Source organism: Pristis pectinata, chromosome 4 (assembly GCF_009764475.1).
Source record: "Pristis pectinata isolate sPriPec2 chromosome 4, sPriPec2.1.pri, whole genome shotgun sequence".
Taxonomy (NCBI): domain Eukaryota; kingdom Metazoa; phylum Chordata; class Chondrichthyes; order Rhinopristiformes; family Pristidae; genus Pristis; species Pristis pectinata.
Genome location: NC_067408.1, coordinates 105,268,086 through 105,290,812, shown reverse-complemented (window position 1 = coordinate 105,290,812; position 22,727 = coordinate 105,268,086). Strand labels below are relative to the sequence as shown.

Genomic DNA, 22,727 nt, shown 5'->3' with positions numbered 1-22,727 from the left:
TCAGGTGAGAAATAGAATCATAGAGTTGTACAAAATAGAAGTGAACGGCTGGGACCTGAACTTCGCCCTCAGTCTGTTGAAGGGGACTTCGCCCTCAGTCTGTTGTTTTACCAACTGGTAAAACCTCTCTGCCTATAAATGTGCACCTCACAGCTACAATAAAATATTTGCCAATATTTGCACAGAATCATACAGCACAGAAACAGGCTTTTTTTGGCCCCCTTAAATCCCTATCCACACTGATCCCACTTCCCTGCATTCGGACCATATCCCTCTATGCCTCTCCCATCTGAGAACCTGTCCAAACGCCTTTTAAATGTTGTAATTGTATCTGCCTCTTCCACCTCCTCTGGGAGCTCTTTCCACATAACCACCGCCCTCTATGTGAAAGATTTATCCCTTAGATCTACTTTAAATGTCTTCCCTCTTGCCTTAAACCTGTGCCCTCTCCATCTAGCCTCCCTTGACCCAGGAAAAAGACTTTTACTGTCCATTATCTCCATGCTCCTCATAATTTTATAAACCTCTACAGGCCTCCTAGGTTTCAGTGAGAGTAAACCCAATCTCCCTTTATAACTACAGCCCTCTGTTCTGGTCGACACCCCAGTGAATCTCTTCTGCACTCTCTCCATTGCTACCATCATGTAGTGTGGTGACCAGAACCGTGCACATATGCTGTCTAACCAATGTTTTCTACAGCTGCAACATGATGTCCTGACTCTTATACTCAATGCCCCGGCATGAGGAGGCATTTATCAACATTACAAACAACAAGGGTCCCAGCGCCGATCCCTGCGGGTACATCACTAGTCACAGACTTCTAGTCAAAATAACACTCATCCACCACTGCCCTCTACCTCCTGTCACCAAGCCAATTTCAAATCCAGTTACCTAATGCAGAGGCTCTTCATGAAGGATTAAACGAAACAACTGACAACTTCACACCTCTTTCAGGATGTTTTGAGTCATTTTATGACCAACTAGTCATGTTTTAAATGTAGTCGTTGTTGTACTGGAAGGAAAGATGATCATTGAAGGCGGTTGTCAGTCACCGATATTTTATTTCATAATCTGTATCCTTGGGAATAGCACATTTGAAAAGCACACATTCCTTAGTTTTTATTTGTGAGTTGCTAATCGAAACTAAGTAATGCATTATCTGTATTTTTCAAAATAACATCAGCTCAAACGTTTATTACAGCATTGGGAGGGGTTGTATTGACAGTAGGTAATGAGGTGTGTCATGCAGTTAGTAAGTGGTTATTAAACATTAAACCTCGATTTGTTTTCTGCAGACTTTAGCCTTTAACTTGGCCATACAAATGATCCTTACTTTATATCAGATCATGATAAGATTCAGTTTTTATACGTCACTGGAGAAGCCTGCTAATTTGTTACTTTTCAAAGCTCCTTCCCGGTACTGAGTCTTCTGGGTGGGACAGTAGTGCAGCGGTCAGGGTAACGCTATTACAGCACCAGCGTCCTGGGTTCAATTCTGACCGCTGTCTGTAAGGAGTTTGTACGTTCCCCCTGTGTCTGCGTGGGTTTCCTCCGGGTGCTCCGGTTTCCTCCCACATTCCAAAGACGTACGGGTTAGGAGCTGTGGATTTTGGCGCCGGAAGCATGGTGACACTTGTGGGCTGTACCCCAGCAAGTTCTCGGTAACGCAAAAAGTCGCATTTGACTGTGTGTTTCAATGTACATGTGACTAATATATAAATGTCTTATCTTATCTTGTTTTTTTCCCTCTGTGTGATATTTATTTCCTTGTGAATTGACTTTGTTTATTCTAGGGGCCTACCGCTACGTTTTTCAGGTAGCTGAAAGCTGCTCTTGCTTGTACTTGTAAACATTTTCTTTGGAAAAGACGAGGCTTTTCACTCAAAGTAATCGCTGCTCATTGCAAAATCGGGAGTGGACTGGAAAGCTCGCGAATGAGTTGCTGGAACATTGTGCCGACACTTCGTTGCAAATAGAGAATAGGGAAGTTTGACTTCCTGCTCAGCAAGGCCATTGAACAGGTCAGAGGTACACTTAATTCTCTCATTAACACCTCTTTGTTTGGGACACAGTTAACTCTTTAAAAAACGATGGAACATGGGGCCAGATGGTCCTGGGCCTTTACTCAGACGAACTTTGTGAGGTTAACTGCTGATCTTCCGTGCCCAAGGTGTCTACTGTTGTACAGCAGGTTCTGAGCACTGGGAAGGCTTCACTCATTCACTGCTGGTTTATAATTTAATATTCTAAAAAATATGCAAATAATAACAAAAACGAAAAGCAAAAGCAATTTAAATATTAAGAAATAAGAAAATAACATACAACTAAGTAAGTCAAGCACTGACTCTTTCCACTGGGGTTGGCGACCTCCTTCAAGTGAATGGTTCACTGTTTGTACGCCGGGTAGAAAGTTGAGGGGTTGATGTGAATTGCATGCGGACCCTCTCTGCAGCACGTCGCCCCTCCACACTGGTGCTCCCACTGGGAGAAGGCGAGGTCAGGTGTGCCACTGTAACATACAGTATCTATAAAAGAAACAGCAGCTGCTGGAAATCTGAAATAAAGAAATCAGGAAATGCTGGAAAAACTCAGCAGGTCAGAAAAAGAAGCAGTTAACATTTCCAGTCCGAGAGCCTTTGTCGGATGGAACCTGACCTGCTAAGTGTTTCTGTCATTTTCTGTTTTTATTTCTGCCTTCCTCAGATTTGCGCTTTTGTCCCAGAAGTCCCTGAAACGTTGGAGCATAAATGGGTGAGAGCTGGCTGTTCCCCACATACTACCCAGCTGTCAGTCAGCTTGCAAGACCAGGAGAGAACATCATTGGTTTAAGCCTAAAATAACAGCACCGGAATAATCTAAGAGATTGTATTTGAAATAGTAACTGGTCACTTAAGCATTTGTTTGCATTGTTCCAACAAGCACTTGTTTCATTTTTTTGGTAAATATGTCACGGAGAGTATTTTAGAGGTAAAGGAGAGTTAGAAGAGTTTTGGCTTTGGTTTCGCCGTGGCTGGATGAATATTGGGGCAGATTTGCCCTTTGGCTTCCAAGTGTAACTGCTCCCCGGTAGGGAAGGATAACTGGACTGGGACCCATTCTATGGATGCTCCACCATCCAGTGTTTGCAGTGGTACAGGCCTCGCAATATCCAGATGCATTTTAATGAAATTCAAATAAGAGGAATACATCAATCTCGACAAGTCCCAATATTGTTTTCTTTGACCAACAGCCATTGTCTCAGGTTGAACCAACCTTTGGCGAGCTGTTCCTCACCCAGCTTGTTATTGGTATTGGTTTATTATTGTCACTTGTACCGAGGTACAGTGAAAAACTTGTCTTGCATACCGATTGTACAGGTCAATTCATTACATAGTGCAGTTACATTGAGTTAGTACAGAGTGGATTGAGGTAGTACAGGTAAAAACAGTAACAGCACAGAGTAGAGTGTCACAGCTACAGAGGAAGTGCAGTGCAATTAGGTGCAAGGTCACAACAAGGTGCAAGCTGTAGGGAGGAGAATGTAGTGTCAAGCAACAAAGGTACCGTGTCAAAATATCACATAAATACTCCAGTGATGCTCCCCCTTCCATTCACTACCTCAGCTAAATAGCTACAGTTCATGTTCTATCCTACACCAAAGCCTCCTCACCCTGTGGTCCCAATCTTGCTGGCTTATATTGGCTCAGACTTGCAGATGATTCTTCACCTTTGTTTAAATCCCTTAATGGGCTAGTTCCTCTCCTCATTCTCTTAGCTTCTCCAGCCCAAAATCTTGTTTCTCTCTTCTTTTGACTTCCATTTCCAGTGGACCTTGCTCCTCCTCTCTACGTTCCGCCATTGGCAGGTATGTTTTCAGGGATCATTTTCATTCCCTGGTGTTCTGTTCCTAATTCTCTATCCCTCCCATCTCTGTCCTCTTTAAGGCCCTCCTTGAGACTCATCTCTTTGACATTCCTCCTAGCCCTTTGCTGTTTAGCTCAGCATGCCCTGGTTTGGAGTGAGCACTGAGGTGATATCTTTCAGATGGGACATTAAACCAAGGCCCTGTATGCACTCTGAAGTGGATGTGAAAAAATCCTTTGGGCACTCTTTTGAAAAGGAGCTGGTGTGTCATCCCTGCACTTGGCAAATACTTAGCCCTTTCTTGACTTTACCAAAAACTCCGTGGTTGAGCATACCAGCGTTATTAATATATTGCAGCTGTGGGATCTTGCTGTGCACACATTGGCTGCTCTGTTTCCTACATTGCAACAGTGACAACATTTCAAAAAGTACTTAAAGTGATTTGGGAGCCCTGGGAGTTTCATTGAAGGAACCATATAAACTCAGTCTTTATTTTTCTATGTTAACCATGCTATACAAATGCAAGTAACTGAACACAGAACATAGAACACAGAATAATACAGCACAGTACAGGCCCTTCAGCCCACAATGTTGTGCCGACATTTTATCCTGCTCTACGATCTATCTAACCCTTCCCTCCCACATAGCCCTCCATTTCTCTATCATTCATGTGTCTATCTAAGAGTCTATCTAAATGTCCCTAACGTATCTGCCCCCACAACCTCTGCCGGCAGTGCGTTCCACGCACCCGCCACTCTCTGTGTAAAAAAACTTACCCCTGATATGCCCCTTATCCCTTCCTCCAATCACCTTAAAATTATGTCCCTTCGTGTTGGCTATTGTTGCCCTGGGAAAAAGCAACTGTTAGTGCTTTTACTCTCATCTGTGGCCCCCAGATGTACACTCCAGGAAAGAGGGGCCGATTTAAATGTTAGAATCTCCAGCGGCGTTGTGTGCAGAGTTTGACTGCTGCACCTTGGAAAGAGTTTAAAAGTTACGGTCTGTGGTGACCTTGACAGCTGGAAGCATTCAGTCAAGCCTCTGGTCTGTTAGCCTGGTATGTCTGCAGTGGGGGGAAGGGAGTTCGGTGAGACATCACCTGAGGAATTAAAAGCACTGGTTACATTTGGCCTGGATTTTTAGCTGGAGAGGAGGGGCTGATTTTCTGAAAGTCCCTCAGGATTTAAATTAAGGGCACCTTTAAAGAACATTAGGAGCTGATTGACGGGCCGGAAACCTTCCCGGCATGAAACCTTGTCATTCTTCTGAAAGCTGGAAGGGGAGGTAGGTAGGAGGAAGGTGGAGGCTATTTGCACCCTCATCTGATGCCCAGAGGGTAGTGTGGATCATGGCCACAGTGAGCAGTACGTAGGAGGGGAGGTCTCGCCTGTGGTGGGCTCTTGAATGCGGTTTGAATGTGTCAAATTGTGAGGCACAGTTGGGAGGTCTGATTGTAGCTCGAGATGAGCAATGGAAATTTATAGCGCACAAAGGCCATTCTACCCAACTTGCCCATGCTGGTAAAAATGAATGAGGCCAAACTTATCCCCACCTCCATGACCCTTCAGTTCTGGCCATAAGCAAGCTCTCAGGCAGTGAGTTCCAGACTCCGCCACCCCTGATAAATTTCCTCTGCACCCTCCCCAGTGCTATCACATCCTCCCCGTAATGCAGAATGGTACACAGTACTTCCGCTGTGGGCTAACATTACACACAGATCTAATTTGACTTCCCTGCTCTTGAAGTCATAGAGTCAAACAGTCTCCTTGGCCCAGCGAGTCCATGCCAACCATCAAACACCCATTTACATTAATCCTACGCTAATCCCATTTTATTCTTCCCACATCAACTGCCCCCAGATTCCACTACTCACCTATGTGCCGACAGCAATTTACAGTGGCCGACCATCTTCAGCATCATCTCACTGACCTTCCTTCTGTCATAAGTTGGTGTGGGAATGTGGGAGGAAGCTGGAGCACCTCGAGAAAACTCATGTGACCACAGGGAGAACGTGCAAACTCCACACAGACATCATTGAATCCAGACGGAGGCGGCAGCTTTACTAGCTATGCCACTGTGCTCTTGCGTTCTATTCCATTGCCAGTAAAGGCAAGCATCCTGTGTGTCCTCTTTATAGCCTTGTCCATCTGTCCTGCTGTCCCCAGATGTTAAACAGGACAGCTTTGTTTGTCTACACTGAATATTTTATCATTTATCATATATCATCTTTCCTTACTTCCCTTCCCAAATGCATTTTTCTTAATGTATTTATTTTTTAGAATCTGGGTGTCACTGGCAAGGCCCGCATTTATTGCCCACTGCAGTCCTTCAGATGTAGGTGCTTCCACAAAGTTGTTTGGGAGGGAGATCCAGAATTTAGACCCAAAGACTGTAAAAGAACAGCTACATATTTCCAATTCAGGATGGTGTGTGACTTGGAGGTGGTGTTCGGATGGGTCTGCTGCCCTTGTCCTTCTTGGTGGTAGAGACTACGGGTTTGGGAGGTGCTTTCAGAACAGCCTGGGTGAGGAAGAGCAGTGTATTTTATAGCTGGTGTATCGGTTACCACTCATGTGGGCTGAGCTGTCCTAAATGGTGTTGAGCTTGTTGAGAGTTGTTGGAGCTGTGTTCTTCTGTCCAAGTGGAGTAATTGTTTTCATATTTCTGACATGAGCCTTGTAGATGATGGAAAAACTTTGGGGTGTTTAAAGGTGAGTCATTCACTGCAGAATTCCTGGCTTCTGACCTGTTCTTGTAGCCACAATAGTTATGTGGCTGGTCCAAATGAATGGCCAGTCAATGGTGACTTCTAAGACACCAATGCTGGGGGACTCGGCGATAGTAATGACATTGAATGTTAAAGGTAGGTGGTTAGATTCAATCTTGTGAAAGACAGACTTTGCCTTGCACTTTTGCTTTGCAAATATTACTTGCCACTTATCGGATTATGCCTGAATGTTGTCAAGGTCATGCTGTATGCAAGCATGCACAGCTTCATTTGCTGAGGGTTTGCAAATAGAATTGAAAATTGCACAATCATCGACGAACATCCCCACTTCTGACCTGATGATGGAAGAAAGGTCATTGAGAAGCAGCTGAAGGTGTTTGGGCTCAGCACACCACCCTGAGAAACACCTGCAATGATGTCCTGGGGTTGGGATGTGATTGACCTCCAATAACCATAACCATTCTCCTTTGTGGAAGGTATGACTCCCTTCATTGAGATGTTTTCCTCTTGATGCCCATTGAATTCAGTTCCACCAGGGATCCTTGATGCCATGCTCAATCAAATCCTTCCTTGATGTCAAGATGATAAGAGGCATAGATCGAGTGGACAGTCAGATACTTTTTCCCAGGGCAACAATGGCTAACACGAGGGGACGTGATTTTACGGTGATTGGAGGAAGGTGTAAGGGGGATGTCAGGGGTAAGTCTTTTACACAGAGAGCGGTGGGTGTGTGGAATGCACTGCCTGCAGAGGTTGTGGGGGCAGATACATTAGGGACAATTAAGAGACTCTTAGATAGACACATGAATGATAGAAATAGGGAGGTCTATGTGGGAGGGAAGGGTTAGATAGATGTTAGAGCAGGATAAAATGTCGGAACAATATTGTGGGCTGAAGGGCCTGTACTGTGCTGTAGTGTTCTATGTTCTATGTTTTATGTCAAGGACAGTTACTCATCTTTAGAATTCAGCTCTTTGGGCCATGTTTGGAGCAAGACTGGGATTATGGCCCGGGAGAAACCCAAAGTTGGCATTGTTGGACAGGTTATTGGTAAGTGCTATTTGATAGCACAGCTGATGACACTTTCCATCACCTTGCTGATGAATGAGAGTTGACTGATTAGGTGATAATTAGCCAGGTTTGATTTGTTCTGCTTTTTGGGAACAGAAGATACCTCGGCAATTTTCCAAATTGTTGGGTTGATGCCAGTGTTGTAACTGTACTCAAACAGATATTTTTAAATCTTCGCTGGCCGTAGGTGAGGTGCTAGATGACTTTAGGACAGCAAATGCAGTACTTTTATTCAAGAAGAGCAGTAGGGTTATGCCAGGTCATCACAGCCCAGTGAGTCTAATGTCAGTGGAAGGGATTTATTGAAAAACATACCATGGGACAGATTAATCTATACTTGGAAAGGCAGGAGTTGATCAGGAAAAATCTGCACAACTTTGTTGGTCGGATATTTTGTCTGAGTAATTTCTTTGAGTTTGTCTGAAGAAATAACAAAGTATATTGATGAAGACAGTGCAGTAATGTAGTCGGCATTGAGTTCAGTAAGGTCTTTGATAAAACCCCGCATAGACTGCTGGTCCAAAAGATTAGAGTCCATGGATCCAAAGTTGGCTTGGTAATAGGACACAGTGGGAGATGGTGGTGGATTGCTCTTGTGATTGGAAGCCCAGGAGTGTACCATAGGGATAGGTGCCAGGACCTTACTGTTAGCCAAACATATTCATGATCTGATATGAATGAAGGATATATCATTAATAAATTTGCGAATGACACTAAAATTCGGAGTATTGTTGATAGTGAGGAATGACATTGATTGGCTGGTAAGTTGGGTGGGGCAATGGCAGATGGAATTTAATTCTACTAAGTGTGAGGTGATGCGTTTTGTGAGGTTTAATAGGGGTCGGGCAAACAACATGGGAGTTTTGAGGAACAGTGGGCTTACAAGTCCATAGATTCCTAAAGGTGACAGCAGAAGTAGATAGATGGTGAAGAAGGTGTGCAACATGCTGGCCTTCATTAGCCGGGGCATGGATAGAAGAATATAGAGGTCATGGGACAACATTATGAAATTTTGAGTATAATTTACTATTATAAATTTTAAAGCTAGATTATTGTGTGGAGTTCTGGTTGAGATTTACCAGGAGGTTGCCTGGGATGGAGCGTTTCAGTTATGAGGAGAGACAGAATGGGCTGAGTTTGTTTTCCTTGGAGCAGAGGAAGCTGACGGGGTACCTGACAGAAGTATAAAATACTAGGAAGGGTGGATAATGAGGGGTGGATAATGAGAAACTTTACCCTACAATAAACATTTCTAAAACCATGGGTTGAAGGAGTAAGAGGGTTAGAGGGTATATGAGGAAGAATTTTTTTCATCCTGAGGGTAGTTGCAATTTGGAACTCGCTGCCTCAGAAGGTGGTCGATGCAGGTACTCGTGCAGCATTTAAACACTACCTGGATGAGCATTTGAATTGCCATGGTGCAGTAGGCCATGGACCAAGTGGTGATAAGCAGGAATAGTACAGATAGCTACTTGATGGTCCACATGGATATGGTGGGTTGACGGGCCTGTTTCTGTGCTGTATCACTCTATGACCCCATGGGATGAGAAGTATTCATATGAGGCCTCACCTACGTCCTTTGGTTGTGAGCACGGATTATCATTTTTGGTCCCCACGGGGCCCTACTCTTACCCTCTTGCACTAAATAAACTTTATGATTTTCCTTAATCTTATCCATCAGTGGTATTTCACAACCCCTCATTGCCTTCATATTTTCTTTTTACGTATGTTCCTACACTTCCTGAAGAGCTTCCCCTATTTCAACATGCTTTCTTTATCCAGCCCTCAATATCCTTTGACATCAAGGATTCCTTGGATTTACTACCCATACCTTTCACCCTTTTAGGAACATGTGGGCACTGAACTCTCATTAGTTCACTTCCGAATGATACTCATTTGTCCAACGTTGATCTAGTTGCAAATACTTTTCCCAGTCTACATTTGCCAGATTCTGTCTTATGAATTGCCCATCTCATGAATTTTAACCCCAAGCACTATCACAATCCATGCATATTTGAGAGTTAAGGTTTGGTTCACAGTTGATTGCTGTACAGGAACTCACACAGTGTTCTCTATTCCTTCCTTGCCCCATTTGCTCCCTGCTCTCTCTGTCATGGTCCTCTCCTTGTTTTCCTGCCCTATAGGCAATGTCATTGGGACCACCCAAGAAATCTGTTCAGAGCAAAGCACCAACAAAAACTAACCAACAAAGTCACAATGCAGTTGTGGACTACATTAAAAAAGGCACAAAACACACGCATGGCAGTGAAGCAATATCCCATGAGATCAAACCAGGTAATAATCTGAAATAAAATCAGCAAATGCTGGAAACACTGAGGAGATCAGACAGCATCTGGGGAAGAGAAACAGGGTTAATGTTTCAGATTAAACGTCCTTTGTCAGAACTGGGAAAGTGAGAAAGTAATTTAGTTTTAAGTGTAAAGAAAATGAGAGAGGGAGGATTGGACAAAGAGAATATCTCTGACAGGGTGAGGCCAGGATTGTTGTGGGGATAAGTTGCAGAGATAATTCTGATCATCCCAGTTGATGGGATAAGGGGGCCAGTTAGAGAGAGAGGCTGTGAGATGAGGGCAGTAAGGACTTCGAATACAAACTCAGCAGCTGTAGGTCATGTCCAGCAGGTCAGGTTGTACTAATGTAGAGAGAGCAACTGAGCAAATATTGCAAGTGGATGACTTACAGCAGAAATGATTGGCTCTGATTCAGACAGAGAAAGCCAGTTACCTAAACATGTAGAATTTGGTACTGAGTCCGGAAGGCTGCCATGTGACCTGATGGAAGATAAGAAGCTGTTCCCAGGCTTACTGTGGGCTTCACTTTAACAGTGCAGGAGTTCACAGACAGATAGGTCTTGGTGGGGGTGGCCATGGAGAATTAAAGTGGCAGGCAGCAGGGAGCTCTAACTTGCATGGTTGCATGGGCCTTTTAAATGGCACAGCTGCTGTACAAATGGCAGCTGTTGGTGAGTGTTTATTACAGGATGGGCCTGGGGCTTGGGTAGAAATACTTTTACTAAAGTGTCTTACGTTAACCTTAGGACCCTCATTCTGATATTGTAATCAACATTTTTAGGATTTCTGGCAAGCCATTTAGATGCTTGATCAGATACAGCGTTCCAACTTGGCATGAGTAGATAAGGCAAGCGGAAAATGTTGGGAATTTCAGCAAGTCAGGTAAAATCAGCAGAAGGAGAAATAGAGTTATAGAGTCATACAGCATGGAACCAGGCCCTTCAGCCCAACTGGTCCACGTCGACCAAGATGCCCCATCCAAGCTAGTCCCATTTGCCAGCATTTAACCCATAACCTTCTAGACCTTTCCTATCCATGTACCGGTCCAACTGTCTTTTAAAAGTTGTTACTGTACCTGACTCAACCACTTCCCCTGGCAGCTCATTCCATATACTCACCACCCTTTGTGTAAAAATGTTGCCCCTCAAGTTCCTATTAAATCTTTCCCCTCTAACACTGAACCTATGCCCTCTAGCACTTGATCCTCCAACCCTGGGAAAAAGACTGTGTTTATTCACGCTCTCTATGCCCCTCATGATTTTATACACCTCTATAAGATCACCTCTCAATCTCTTACACTCAAGGAATAAAGTCTGAGCCTGTCCAACCTCTCCCAACAACTCAGTCCCTCAAGTCCTGGCAGCATCCCTGTAAATCTTTTCTGCACTCTTTCCACTTCAAGAACATCTTTCCTAGAGAAGGGTGAACAAAACTGAACACAATACTCCAAGTGCAGCCTCACCAGCATCTTGTACATCCGCACCATGACTTCCTAACTTTTAGGCTCAATGCCTTGACTGATAAAGAGTCTTTAAAATGAAATGTTAGTTCTGTTTCTCTTTCTATAGATACCGGCTGACGTGTTGAATGTTTCCAGCATTTTCTGTTTTTATTTCCAACACCGGCTGTCTGTTGATTTTTGTCATACGAATGTGTACTATCTGCCGCCGTGTTGGACGTCCACTCACCCGCATGCCCTGTATGGCCAAACAGCAAAATTGGTCCTTTATTTTCTATTGTAGGGAGACTTGCCTGCACACCAGAGTTCACTGTTCTTTACTTGTCTGCCACTCTGTTTGTGGAATGGCATTTGTCCTATCAAATTAACATTTGGTTTTGGTATTGGTATTGGTTTATTATTGTCACTTGTACCGAAGTACAGTGAAAAACTTGCCTTGCACACCATTCATACAAATCAATTCATTACACAGTGCGGATACACTGAGTTAGTACAGAGTGCATTGAGGTAGTACAGGTAAAAACAATAACAGAGTACAAAGTAAAGTGTCACAGCTACAGGAAAGTGCATTTTATAGGTAGACAATAAGGTGCAAGGTCATAACAAGGTGGATTGTGAGGTCAAGAGTCCATCTCATCATATAAGGGAATCGTTCAATAGTGGGATAGAAGCTGTCCTTGAGCCTGGTGGTATGTGCCCTCAGGCTCCTGTATCTTCTGCCTGATGGGAGAGGAGAGAAGAGAGAATGACCCAGATGGGTGGGGTCTTTGATTATGCTGGCTGCTTCACCAAGGCAGTGAGAAGTATAGACAGAGTCCATGGAGGGGAGGTTGGTTTCTGTGACGCACTGGGCTGTGTTCACAACTCTCTGCAGTTTCTTGCGGTCCTGGGCAGAGCAGTTACCATACCAAGCCGTGATGCATTCAGATGATCTATGATAAAAAACGGTGAATGTCAAAGGGGACATGCCAAATTTCTTTAGCGTCCTGAGGAAATAGAGGCGCTGGTGAGCTTTCTTGGCCATACATGTCCAAACCAGAGTTCTTGTGTGCATTTTTTCAGCTTAAGGCATGGGTGTTGTTGCAGGAGTCAAAAATATTATGCAATTGAGCATTAGTGTGAGTTACTGTTATATTTCTTTTAATAATCCAGATGTTTCCTATTTCAGGTACAGCCTTTAGCGTGAAATTCCTGGTTCATCATGGCAGCTATTACAACAGTTTTAGCATTATTTAGCATATCATTAGGTGAGTAACCTGTCCATTTTTCTGCACTGAAATAAATCCTACCCTTCCCTTCAAAGTCATTCCTTCAAAGTTCTTTGTTGTGCTACAGATTCCAAAAATTCCAAAGCATCATGTAAGTGGCTATAGCATCAGGTGTGACTCGAAATAGTGAAGGTCAGCATACTGCCTGCTCACCAATGTCCTTCAGAGAGGGAAATCTGCTGCCCTTACCTTGCCTGGTTTACATATAACTCCAGGTCCATCAACGTGATTGACTTTTAACTGTTCTCCAACTACTCAGTTAGGACTGGACAAAAAGTACTGGTTTGCCAGTGGTGTTCACCTCGTACAAGCAAATTAAAAAATAATGATGCAGTTATCCCAATCAAACAAAGACCAGAAAAGAAAACATCTATTTCTCCCCTCCCTGGTTATAAGGTAATACACATTTAAAATGCCAGCTGACTATTCTTTGGCCTTTATTCACCACAACTTTTCTGTAGATTCCACTCTAGTCCACTGAAGGCTAATCTCCATGTTTGATGCTCTAGTCTCCAGAAAAAAAAACATTTTTGAAGTCCAAGGAAAGCAGATCTGAATGGATATTGTGGGCAACTCAGAATCATAGAGTCATACAGCACAGAAACAGGCCCTTCAGCACATTGGGTCCTTGTCAGCCATCAAGTGCCTCTCTTTTCTACATATCCCAGTAACTGGCTCATAGCCTGTTATGCTATGCCATTTCAAATTCTCAGCTAAATACTTGTTAAATGTTGTGACTCCACCACCCCCTCAGACAGTGCATGCCAGACTTCAACAACCCTCTGGGTGAATTTTTTTTCCTCAAGTCCTCTCTAAATTTTCCATCTCTCATCTTAACCCTGTGCCCTCTAGCCATAGACACCACTGCGAAGTGGAAAAGTTTCTCACTATCTATTTTATCTGTGGTCCTTATAATCCTGTTTACTTTATTCAAGTCAGCCCTCAGCCTCAAAAAAACCCAGTCTATCCATTCCCTCCTCATAGCTGAAACACTCCATCCCAGGCAACACCCTGGTGAATCTCCTTTGCGTCCCTTCCATATCCTTTCTATAATATGGTGACCAGAACTGCACATGGTACTCCAACTGTGACCTAACCAATGATTTATATAGTTGTATCATAACCTCACTATCAAACGCATTATCAATTTTTGTGTCATCCGTGAACTTAGTAATCATACCTCCTATATTCACACAGGGTGACAAATGGTGCAGATGGTAGAGCCGCTTCCTCACAGCCAGAGAGACGGGTTCAATCCTGACTTCTGTGCTACGTGTGTGGAGTTTGCACCTTCTACATATGACCACATGGGTTTCCTCCTGGTGCTCTAGTCTCCTCCCACATCCCAAAGACGTGTGGGTTGGTGGGTTAATTGGCTTTACTTGCTCCTCGTGTGTAGGTGAGTGGTAGAATCTGGGGCAATTTGATGAGAACGTGGGGAGAATAATAATGGGATCAATGTAGGATTGGTGTAAATAGATGGTTAATGGTTGGTGTAGAATTGGTGGACTGAAGGGCCTGTTTCCATGTTGTTCCTTTCCCTGTGACATCGAGATCATTAATGTATATAACAAATAGCAAGGATCTCAGCACCAATCACTGTAATACGCCATTAGTCATAGTCTTCCAAGCACAAAACCAACCCTTCACCATCATTCTCTGCCTCGTACCATCAAGCCAATTTAAAATCCAATCTGCAAAATCACCCTTGATCTCAAGGGCTCTTACCTTTTGAATCAGTCTCCCATGTAGCCATTCATTGTGAGATGTGGTTGGACCACATAACGCAGGTTCAAGTCCTATTCTCATCCGTCAAACCGCTTTCATTTCCAGGATCGTTCTTGAATGAACATACAGTCCCTGGTTTCTTTTCTCTACAAATCATTTTGTGCACTCTTCTCGCTTACACCTTCATCTCCACTAAGTGGGAGGAGATGTTTGTCATTGAAGATTGTCCATTTTCCTGTTTACCTGACACCCAATTCTCATCTCCAATAAAACATTAATAACACTGAGTTTGATATCATAATGAAAGCAATTTTCACCCATTAGTAAAAACCTACTTCAATATTTAAACCACAGCAAAAAAAGACACAAATCAGGAAGCTACTGAAGGAAGAGTAAAGGCCTGGGTAAAGAAAGATGTTGAGCTACACTTGCACAACTATGGCCATAGATGTCTGTCCATATCCATCCGAAGGCACAGGCCAGCATAAGCTGCATGCCAGCCATGGGACTCCTAGAAATACTGTACTAGCAGAGCTCCACTGTCATGATATTGTGGAAGCAGAGGAAACTATACAGTCTCTCCTTGATTGTGTGTTGTTGTCATGTTATGCAAACTTCAGCTAAACTGGACAAAGCCGTACACTAGTTCTTTTTACCTCTCCAGATATCCTGAAGAAAATATTATTTCCATTCTTACAGCAACTTCCATGTCACTTTCAAGTCCTTCCAAAGCATTTTTCAGCCAATGAAATACTTTATAAAAGCAAATTGGATCAATGGGATCAAAATTTACAGCAGTTAATTTTTGCATTGCAAGCTCCCGCAAACACGTATGTGATACTGGCCAGATGATCTGATCTAGTAATGCTTGCAGACCATTTTCGTTGGGCACTCCTGGGGCAATATGGTCTCACCAGTGCAACACCAGACTGGGACACCTTCATTGTTGGCTGCACTGAACTACCTCCATCCCAACCCAGCAATTACTCCTCATAGGAAATTCTGGTCCCCATTCCCTTATCTATCTACTTCTCCCACTGCCTGATGTGCAGCGTTCAGATGCCCCTACCTCCACCCTTCTGCCATGATATCCTCTTATTCATCCACTCCGCCTTCACATGCTGGGCTCTACTGCTCCCCCCCTAACCTTGACCACTGCACAGGCCCTATTGGGCCTATGGTTGTCAACCCTCCACCCCTTTCCTTCAGAGACCCTAGACTCCAAATGGAGTATTGGGCTGCACATTTGCAACAGAGGATCAAAACCAGTAATTCTTGTTAATCTATCCATCTATCACACCCTTTACAATGCACAAGGATCCTCAGGTAAGCGTTTCCAACAGTGCATCACATCCCTGAGAAATTGCACTGAAGTGTCCCTCTAGATTTCTGTGGTTATGTCCATGTAATAAGATTTGAATCTTTAAATTTTCTGACTCAGAGGCAAGAGTGTTCCCTACTGAGCTACAACTGGTCCTAATAGTTCAGATTCTCCGATCTTCAGCTCTGAGACAATGTGATGAGGATGTTGTGTAAAGCAGCAATCTGCAGTTTCCTACCATCAAGGGCCAAAACGCCATCCCGTTATTTACTTGGAACTGAGATATTATTTCTCTTCTGCTTCATATACTAGAATACATCAACTTTTTTACACTTCTCTTTAAGGTCTAAGCAATTATTTTCAACTAGAATAATGAAGCTTAAGCTTCAGTCTTGCAACAGAACCAATGGCCTAGAATTGATTTGTGCAGCACCCTTTCTTCAGATGCTATTCAGACTCCAGGTCCCAAAATGTCAGGAAGAAAGTGCACAGACTTCTAACAGGTTATTTGTCATTTGTTCTATGGGGTAAGGGTAGGGAAGGGGTGCCACCAACTGTGATCATTGTCCCGATACATGACCCAGATATTGACCTTTGGGGGTGCATATTGGCAGGCCACTATAATTCCAGCAGAAGTGAAAATCTGGAGCCCACATCACCAGCCTGTCTGGCAACATTGAGAATGAGAGAGGAGTATCATGGGAGCCTTGAGTCTTGATGTTGGGGTGTGAGTTGTGTTTGGGTTGATGCAATCTTTACCAGATGCTCCTGGACACCAAAAAATGGCCATAGGCCAACTTCTCAGCCTCTGTGCTTGAATAAGGTTTTTAAAATTAAAAGTAAACAATCATACATCCCACATTGGCCCCAATTCACAGGAGGCACACAGTAGTAGAGTGCTGCTTAGTTAGATTCACATTGCTTTTGAAGTCTCTATTATATGATATCCAGATGCTGTGGAAAAGCTTTGAGTGCAATAGTACTGTTATAGGCTTAAAAGCCAAGAGGACTTTTATTGCCAATTTTTTCTTTTCTTGAAGACTCATTCTGTAGCTTGACTCAATGGTACTTTTATCCAATATCAACTGTTTATCTTTCAGGTGTGTGTTTATCTACTAAAATCATAGAAGTTCCAAAAAATGCCTTTGCTTTGCTTCACGCTGATGCCGCGTTCAACTGCACAGTATCACTACCTTGGAGAATTATCATCTGGTTAATGGATACAATACCCATCCTCACCATTGTACCAGATGGACCAATTATTACAGACTCTCGATTTCATCAACGGAATTACACAACTAAGAGAACATTTACTTCAGAACTTATCATCTCACCAGTGACCATGAGAGAAAACATGACAGTGAGGTGTAGCCTCCAAACCGAAGAATATCAACAGGCATTTTTGTTTGTACAGGGTCAGTATAATTCTTTAAAACTTAACGACTTCATTCAGAATATGGAATCTGGGATTGTTCTCTGCTGAGTGGAGATAGTTAAGAGGAGGATTAATAATCTATTCAACCCCCTTTTAACAGTCTCTGTTCAAACTGTGAGGGTTTTCAGCAGGGAAGATAGGGGAGGCATCAATGATGAATATTTTAGTGAAGGGATAGGAGTAAAATCTTTATTGTTTGATCTGAAAGGCACCACCTGAAAGGCTGTTGGGAACAAATTCAATAGTGATTTCCAAACAGCATTCAAAGGAAATATTTGCAGGGTATGGAGAAAAGAAGAGTGGAGTGGGACAACATTTTCCTCAAAGTGCGATTGGGGAAAATGCTGTATGGTCGTATGATTCCATGGAAAACTGAAAATGAAGGGAACATTTGGGGGTCAGAGAGCATTGGGAGGAAAGAAACAGGTTTCACGTTTGGGGACAATATCCTTTCATTAGAAATAGAAAATGTTTGATTTGAACAGAGTTTCAACAAGGCTGTGTGCAGTGAAAACACTATAGCTTGGCAGAGGGGAGAAGACTGGGTAATTCTCACTTCAATCGACAATCTATGTTCCAGATTCCAGCACCTGCTATCTCTTGCTTCAATCAAATGTGGTGACCATACTGCTATAAGTGGCTCAAATGAACTTGATGTGTATTGTTTCTACGTAGCTATCTTTACTCTCAACACATTTTCTGGCAGTAGTACTCTGCTTTTATGGCAAGAAGTTGTTGAAGCTTCGGTGTTCCTCCCTCCACTCTTTAAAGGGACGAAAGGAAAACAGGGAAGAGTAGGGACAATGTGTGATTAACTGACCAAAGCTATGTCGACAAAAGAAATTCTGCAGATGTTGGAATCTGGAGTAATACACAAAAAGTGCTGGAGAAACTCAGCAGGTCAGGCAGCATCTCTGGAGGGAGATAAACAGTCGACGTTTCGGGCCGAGACCCTTCATCAGGACTGGAAAGAAAGAGGGGCAGAAGCCAGAAAAAGAAGGTGGGGGGAGGGGGTGGAGCCTGGCCTGAACGTGGCAGTAGAAGAGGCCATGGATAGACATGTGGGTATGGGAGTGGGATGTGGAATTGAAGTGGGTGGCCACCGGGAGGTCCTGGCTGTTGTGGCGGATGGTATGTCGATGCAGGAGAAAGTGGCAGAGAAAAGGAAATGATAAAGGAACAAGTAAGGGTACAAAAGATGGGTTCAGAGAAGGTGAAAATGGTTAAAGAAGCATTGCAGAGTGTTTGGAAAGTCAGGCAAAGGTTGGAAATGTACAATTCTCTAGTTCTGATGAAAAGTCCTCAACCTGAAATGCTGCCTCTGCTTCCCTTCCACTGGGTATATTCAGCATTTTTCTTCCTTTTGTATTTCATTCCAATCTGTCTCCTTTTCCTCTTTTCTGTTATCAGATATGAACATATGAATAAGGAGCAGGAGATACTCAGACTCTCGCCTGCTCAGCCATTTTATAACATAGTGGCTGATTGGTACTGACCAACAGAAAACAACACTAAATTGGAACTCTGAATGACCAAGGTTACATTTGTTGTTTTAAGAATACTTTTGCAACATTTTTCGTGGTTTTAAAAACATTTTCTCTTCTTTCAACTCGCTGATAATCTCTAATAGAGCTTTGGTTCTTGCATTCTTCACACTTTATAAAATATTTTAACTTCTGCTTAAAGCCTTCACTGCATCTAATCGTTATTTGTGTCAGGATGGTTAAAAGACAAGTGGCAACATGAGCCTGGTGCCAGGTATTTCAGGTTCTATTTTTATGCTGTGACCAACCGGAGTCTGTATGTGAGCTGATGATCAAACCACTCTTTCATCTAATAGGATCAGAAGCTTTGAGCAGGAGATCTGGAAGGGAAGGGAGTCAGGACAGGGGGTTACAAAGGCTATCTGAAAGATCAAAAGAAATGCATTATTACAGTGTTCTGTACTTCTCAATTACTCGACTTGAAGGCAATCCTTTCCAATCTTCCCCTTGGTTTGCTTTTCATCTTGTGTGCTTTGATTTCGTGCGTGTTCAGTTCTGTTCACACTCTTCAAGCACATGAGAAAATTTTTTAACTTGTTTAGTCCTTTTTATTTACCCCCACATACACATTCGCAAATATGTATTCCCCAGGGGAATAGGTATGCAGGCAGTTCTATTTATGTTTCCAATGGCAGCTTGCATTAATGTATTATCTATAATGCAGCAAGGTGCTCCAAGATGCTTTGCAAGAACATTATTAAGCATTTAAACACTGAGCTGTATAGGAGTATATAAAGCCTGGTTAAGGAGGCAGGCACAGTAGTGTAGTGGTTAGCATAAGGCTATTACTGTGCCAGCAACCTGGGTTCAATTCCAGCTGCTGTCTGTAAGGAGTTTGTACATTCTCCTCTGCGTGGGTTTCCTCCGGTCGCTCTGGTTTCCTCCCACATTCCAAAGACGTATGGGTTGGGAAGCTGTGGGCATGCTATGTTGGTGCTGGAAACGTGGTGACACTTGCGGTCTGCCCCCAGAACACTCTACAAAAAGATGCATTTCATTGTGTGTTTCAATGTACATGTGACTAATAAAGATATATTATCTTATAACTTAAGTTGAACAATTACGCTTGGAAATTTACCTTGACTTTCTCATTCATTGCAGACCTACAGTTCTCCATTATTTGCAGAAGGTTCTGTATGTTTTCTTCCATGAACACAGGGATAAAATACATGTTGGACCACTTTTCTTGTTGATTTTTGTTGTGATTATCAGTATATATAACTTACAAATAAATGCTGCTTTTGTTCTTTAAATGCTAGCTATTACTACAACACAGAATGGGGCTATTTGACTCATCAGATCCATGCCAGCTCCCATAGAGCTTTCCCGTCAGTTCCATTCCCTTATTTCCCTGCAGCCTTGCACCTTATTCTTTTTCACATGCCTCCCAACTTCCCTTTCACATTTTTGCTACTTACCTACACCAGGGGTAACTCAACCTACGAGCACTCCTTTAGGATGTGGGTGGAAACTGGAATGCTTGGCCAAAACTCCACACGAGGTCAGTATTAGACATAGGTCCATAGAGCCTTGAGGCAGTAACACTACCTGCTGCACTAGTACGCTGCCTTATTTATGTCATATCTTTCAATGTTGTTTCACAATCTACTATATCACTTCATCTGTAGGGAGGTGACAAATTTTCATATGCCCCATCCCAATGAGTTGCACAGCAATATGACTCCGTTGTTACCTTTTTGCCAATCTATACTAATACAATTTGCCTGTATTAGGACTGTATACGTCTCTGCCTTGTCTATTCGTGCCTGTCTAAATACAGTGATTGTATCGCATTCCAGATATCAATCACTCTCTGTGTAAATCACTTTCCCCTGAAATCCCTTTAAAATTCCTAAACCTATGCCCTCTTGCTTTTGATACCCTTACAAAATGGAAAAAGATTCTATCTACCCTATCTACGGCTCTATTTTTCTATTAGGAGGGCAAAAAGGGGCCGCTCTGCTTCTGTTGGAGGGCAATCTGCTCACAGATGGTAATCTGCTGACCTGCCACATCTCCTTGTCCATCAATAACAACCACTGCCGATGAGCAGCATCTCTTTGCTCTGTGAGCTGCTCATGGCTTGCATCCCTGAGTGCAATGAGAGCAGTGATCTGCTCAAGGAGAACGGTGGTTTGTTCATGATTGCTATCTCCTTGCTCAGACAGAGTCAAACAGCTCCCTGGTAGCCTCACAGTGATCCTTTCAGACTTGGTACTTGTGCAGAGACACAGCCTCTAGCTGGATCATGGTGAGACCACATGGAAGCAGAAAAACCTCCTGTGGCTTCTGTCTGGATCTCCTCTGTCTGTCACCTGAACCACTGGGTGCTGTGTGGTGGGACTGGTGATCAATCCTTACAAAGAAGTACACATGACCTCCAGAGTGAAGATCGTGGTTTCCCAGCTCTGCAGAACGTCCTGTGAGAACATATAGGTTGGCTCCTCTATGCTCCTTGTCACCTCCTGTATTTAGTGAGGCAGTCCTGATGAATCATTAACCATCTCATTGTACATCTGTGTCAGCTCCCAAAACAGTTTAAGAATTAGGATTGCATTTTTAAATATCTAGAAATAAAAAGCTGGCAATGCGACCATAAAACTGTTGGATTGTAACAATCTGACTAGCACAACAAAGCTGTTTAGGGAAGGATCATCTTCTGCCCCAAGGTCTCCTGGTCTTGCACAGAATAAGGAAGTTGATTCCAAACTACCATTTGAAGACATCCACCTTGGCACTCAGTTGTTTGTTAATACTAAACAGAGTTACATGGAAGTTAGTCCTCCGGCAACTTCATACAGCAATTAAGATAGAAGGAATAAAAGAAAACTACAATTCCAGCTGTGTGAGGAGGGGAACAGGAGGTTCGATAACAAAAACAAATAACGAAGGAAAAATATAGCATTGAAATGAATTATGAAGCTTTTTTAATTCATGTATATGTATAGTTAAGTTAAATGACAAGTTCATCACTATTAAGACAATGCACCAAACAAAATCTGTGCTCTTCTTCTACCCACAGTTGATGGACCACTATTTTTTGTGAAGGAGATTTCGTCTGTTGTGGAAAACCGTGCCACAGACATCGTCTGCAAGGCAGAAGGCTGGAATCCTGTCCCAACTATCAGGTGGAAAAAAAACCGAACAGTTGTGGATTCAAAAATGTACACCACTACCATCGAACAGTCTTCAGACAATCTCTACAATACCATCAGCACTTTAAACCTCACCCTTAGTGCCAATGCCGAGATTATGTGTCTGGCTGACATTGAAGCTCTTCCTCAGCCTAAAACTGCTGCACTATTCATCACTGTGAAGTCACGTGAGTATAGTGCCTTGTGTACTGGAGTGAAGCAGGGTTTATTTAATACAGTGATTTACTGATTGGTCACAGAGACAAAATTTATATCAAACCTAGTCTATGGGAAAGCTCTACACATGGATGACTACCATATAGGGAATGGAGCAATACTGAGCAAGGATGTCTCAATTTTATTTTCTGGAGAAAGCTGTAGTAGACTTATCTATTGGTGAGAACAACACCAATCTTGTTGGCTGTACTGTCTCTGGACCAAGGAGGTGAAAAACATTAATCATCCCTTGATTCTGCTGAAGCGTTTATATCAGTGCACAACAAATGAAGACTGGATTAGGTTCAGGTGTATCCAAACCCCCTGACAATAGTTATCCCCTGTGTCTTGAAAGGGACCACTGGTAATCCACAGGAATCCACAAAATGAAACTGTCACTTTGGTGACAAAGGAGACAATTGTATAAACTTATTTTAGTCTTTGGATTTATTTATAGAGGATAGTATATTTTGAAGTAAGCTTAACCACATAATGAGGACAATAGAACCATATTTCTTAAATGTACAATGCAAAAACACTGCTAGATTTGTGACCATTTAATGAATTCTACCCTGTGATGTTTGATATTCATGCCTTGAAGCATTCTGTAACTAATTTTCAATTGATGCAATTGCTTAAGGAGGTGTGTACCACCAGAGCTAATTAAG

General features: G+C 42.9%; 1 protein-coding gene across 4 annotated transcripts in view; it reads left to right on the top strand.

Moving 5' to 3' along the window:
- The first annotated feature begins 1,458 nt into the window (after positions 1 to 1,458).
- Positions 1,459 to 22,727, top strand: part of igsf5b (immunoglobulin superfamily, member 5b) — a 54,675-nt gene continuing 33,406 nt past the window's right edge. For 2 of the 4 annotated variants that reach the window (XM_052013282.1, XM_052013279.1), the window contains exons 1-3: positions 13,976 to 14,080; positions 16,831 to 17,145; positions 21,732 to 22,031. In XM_052013282.1, coding sequence (XP_051869242.1) covers positions 13,981 to 14,080; positions 16,831 to 17,145; positions 21,732 to 22,031 — 715 coding nt within the window. In that variant the 5' untranslated portion in view covers positions 13,976 to 13,980. Of the gene's footprint in view, positions 1,687 to 1,793; positions 2,022 to 12,581; positions 12,661 to 13,975; positions 14,081 to 16,830; positions 17,146 to 21,731; positions 22,032 to 22,727 lie in introns of those variants that run through there. The other 2 variants (XM_052013280.1, XM_052013281.1) reach the window with 2 other exon arrangements.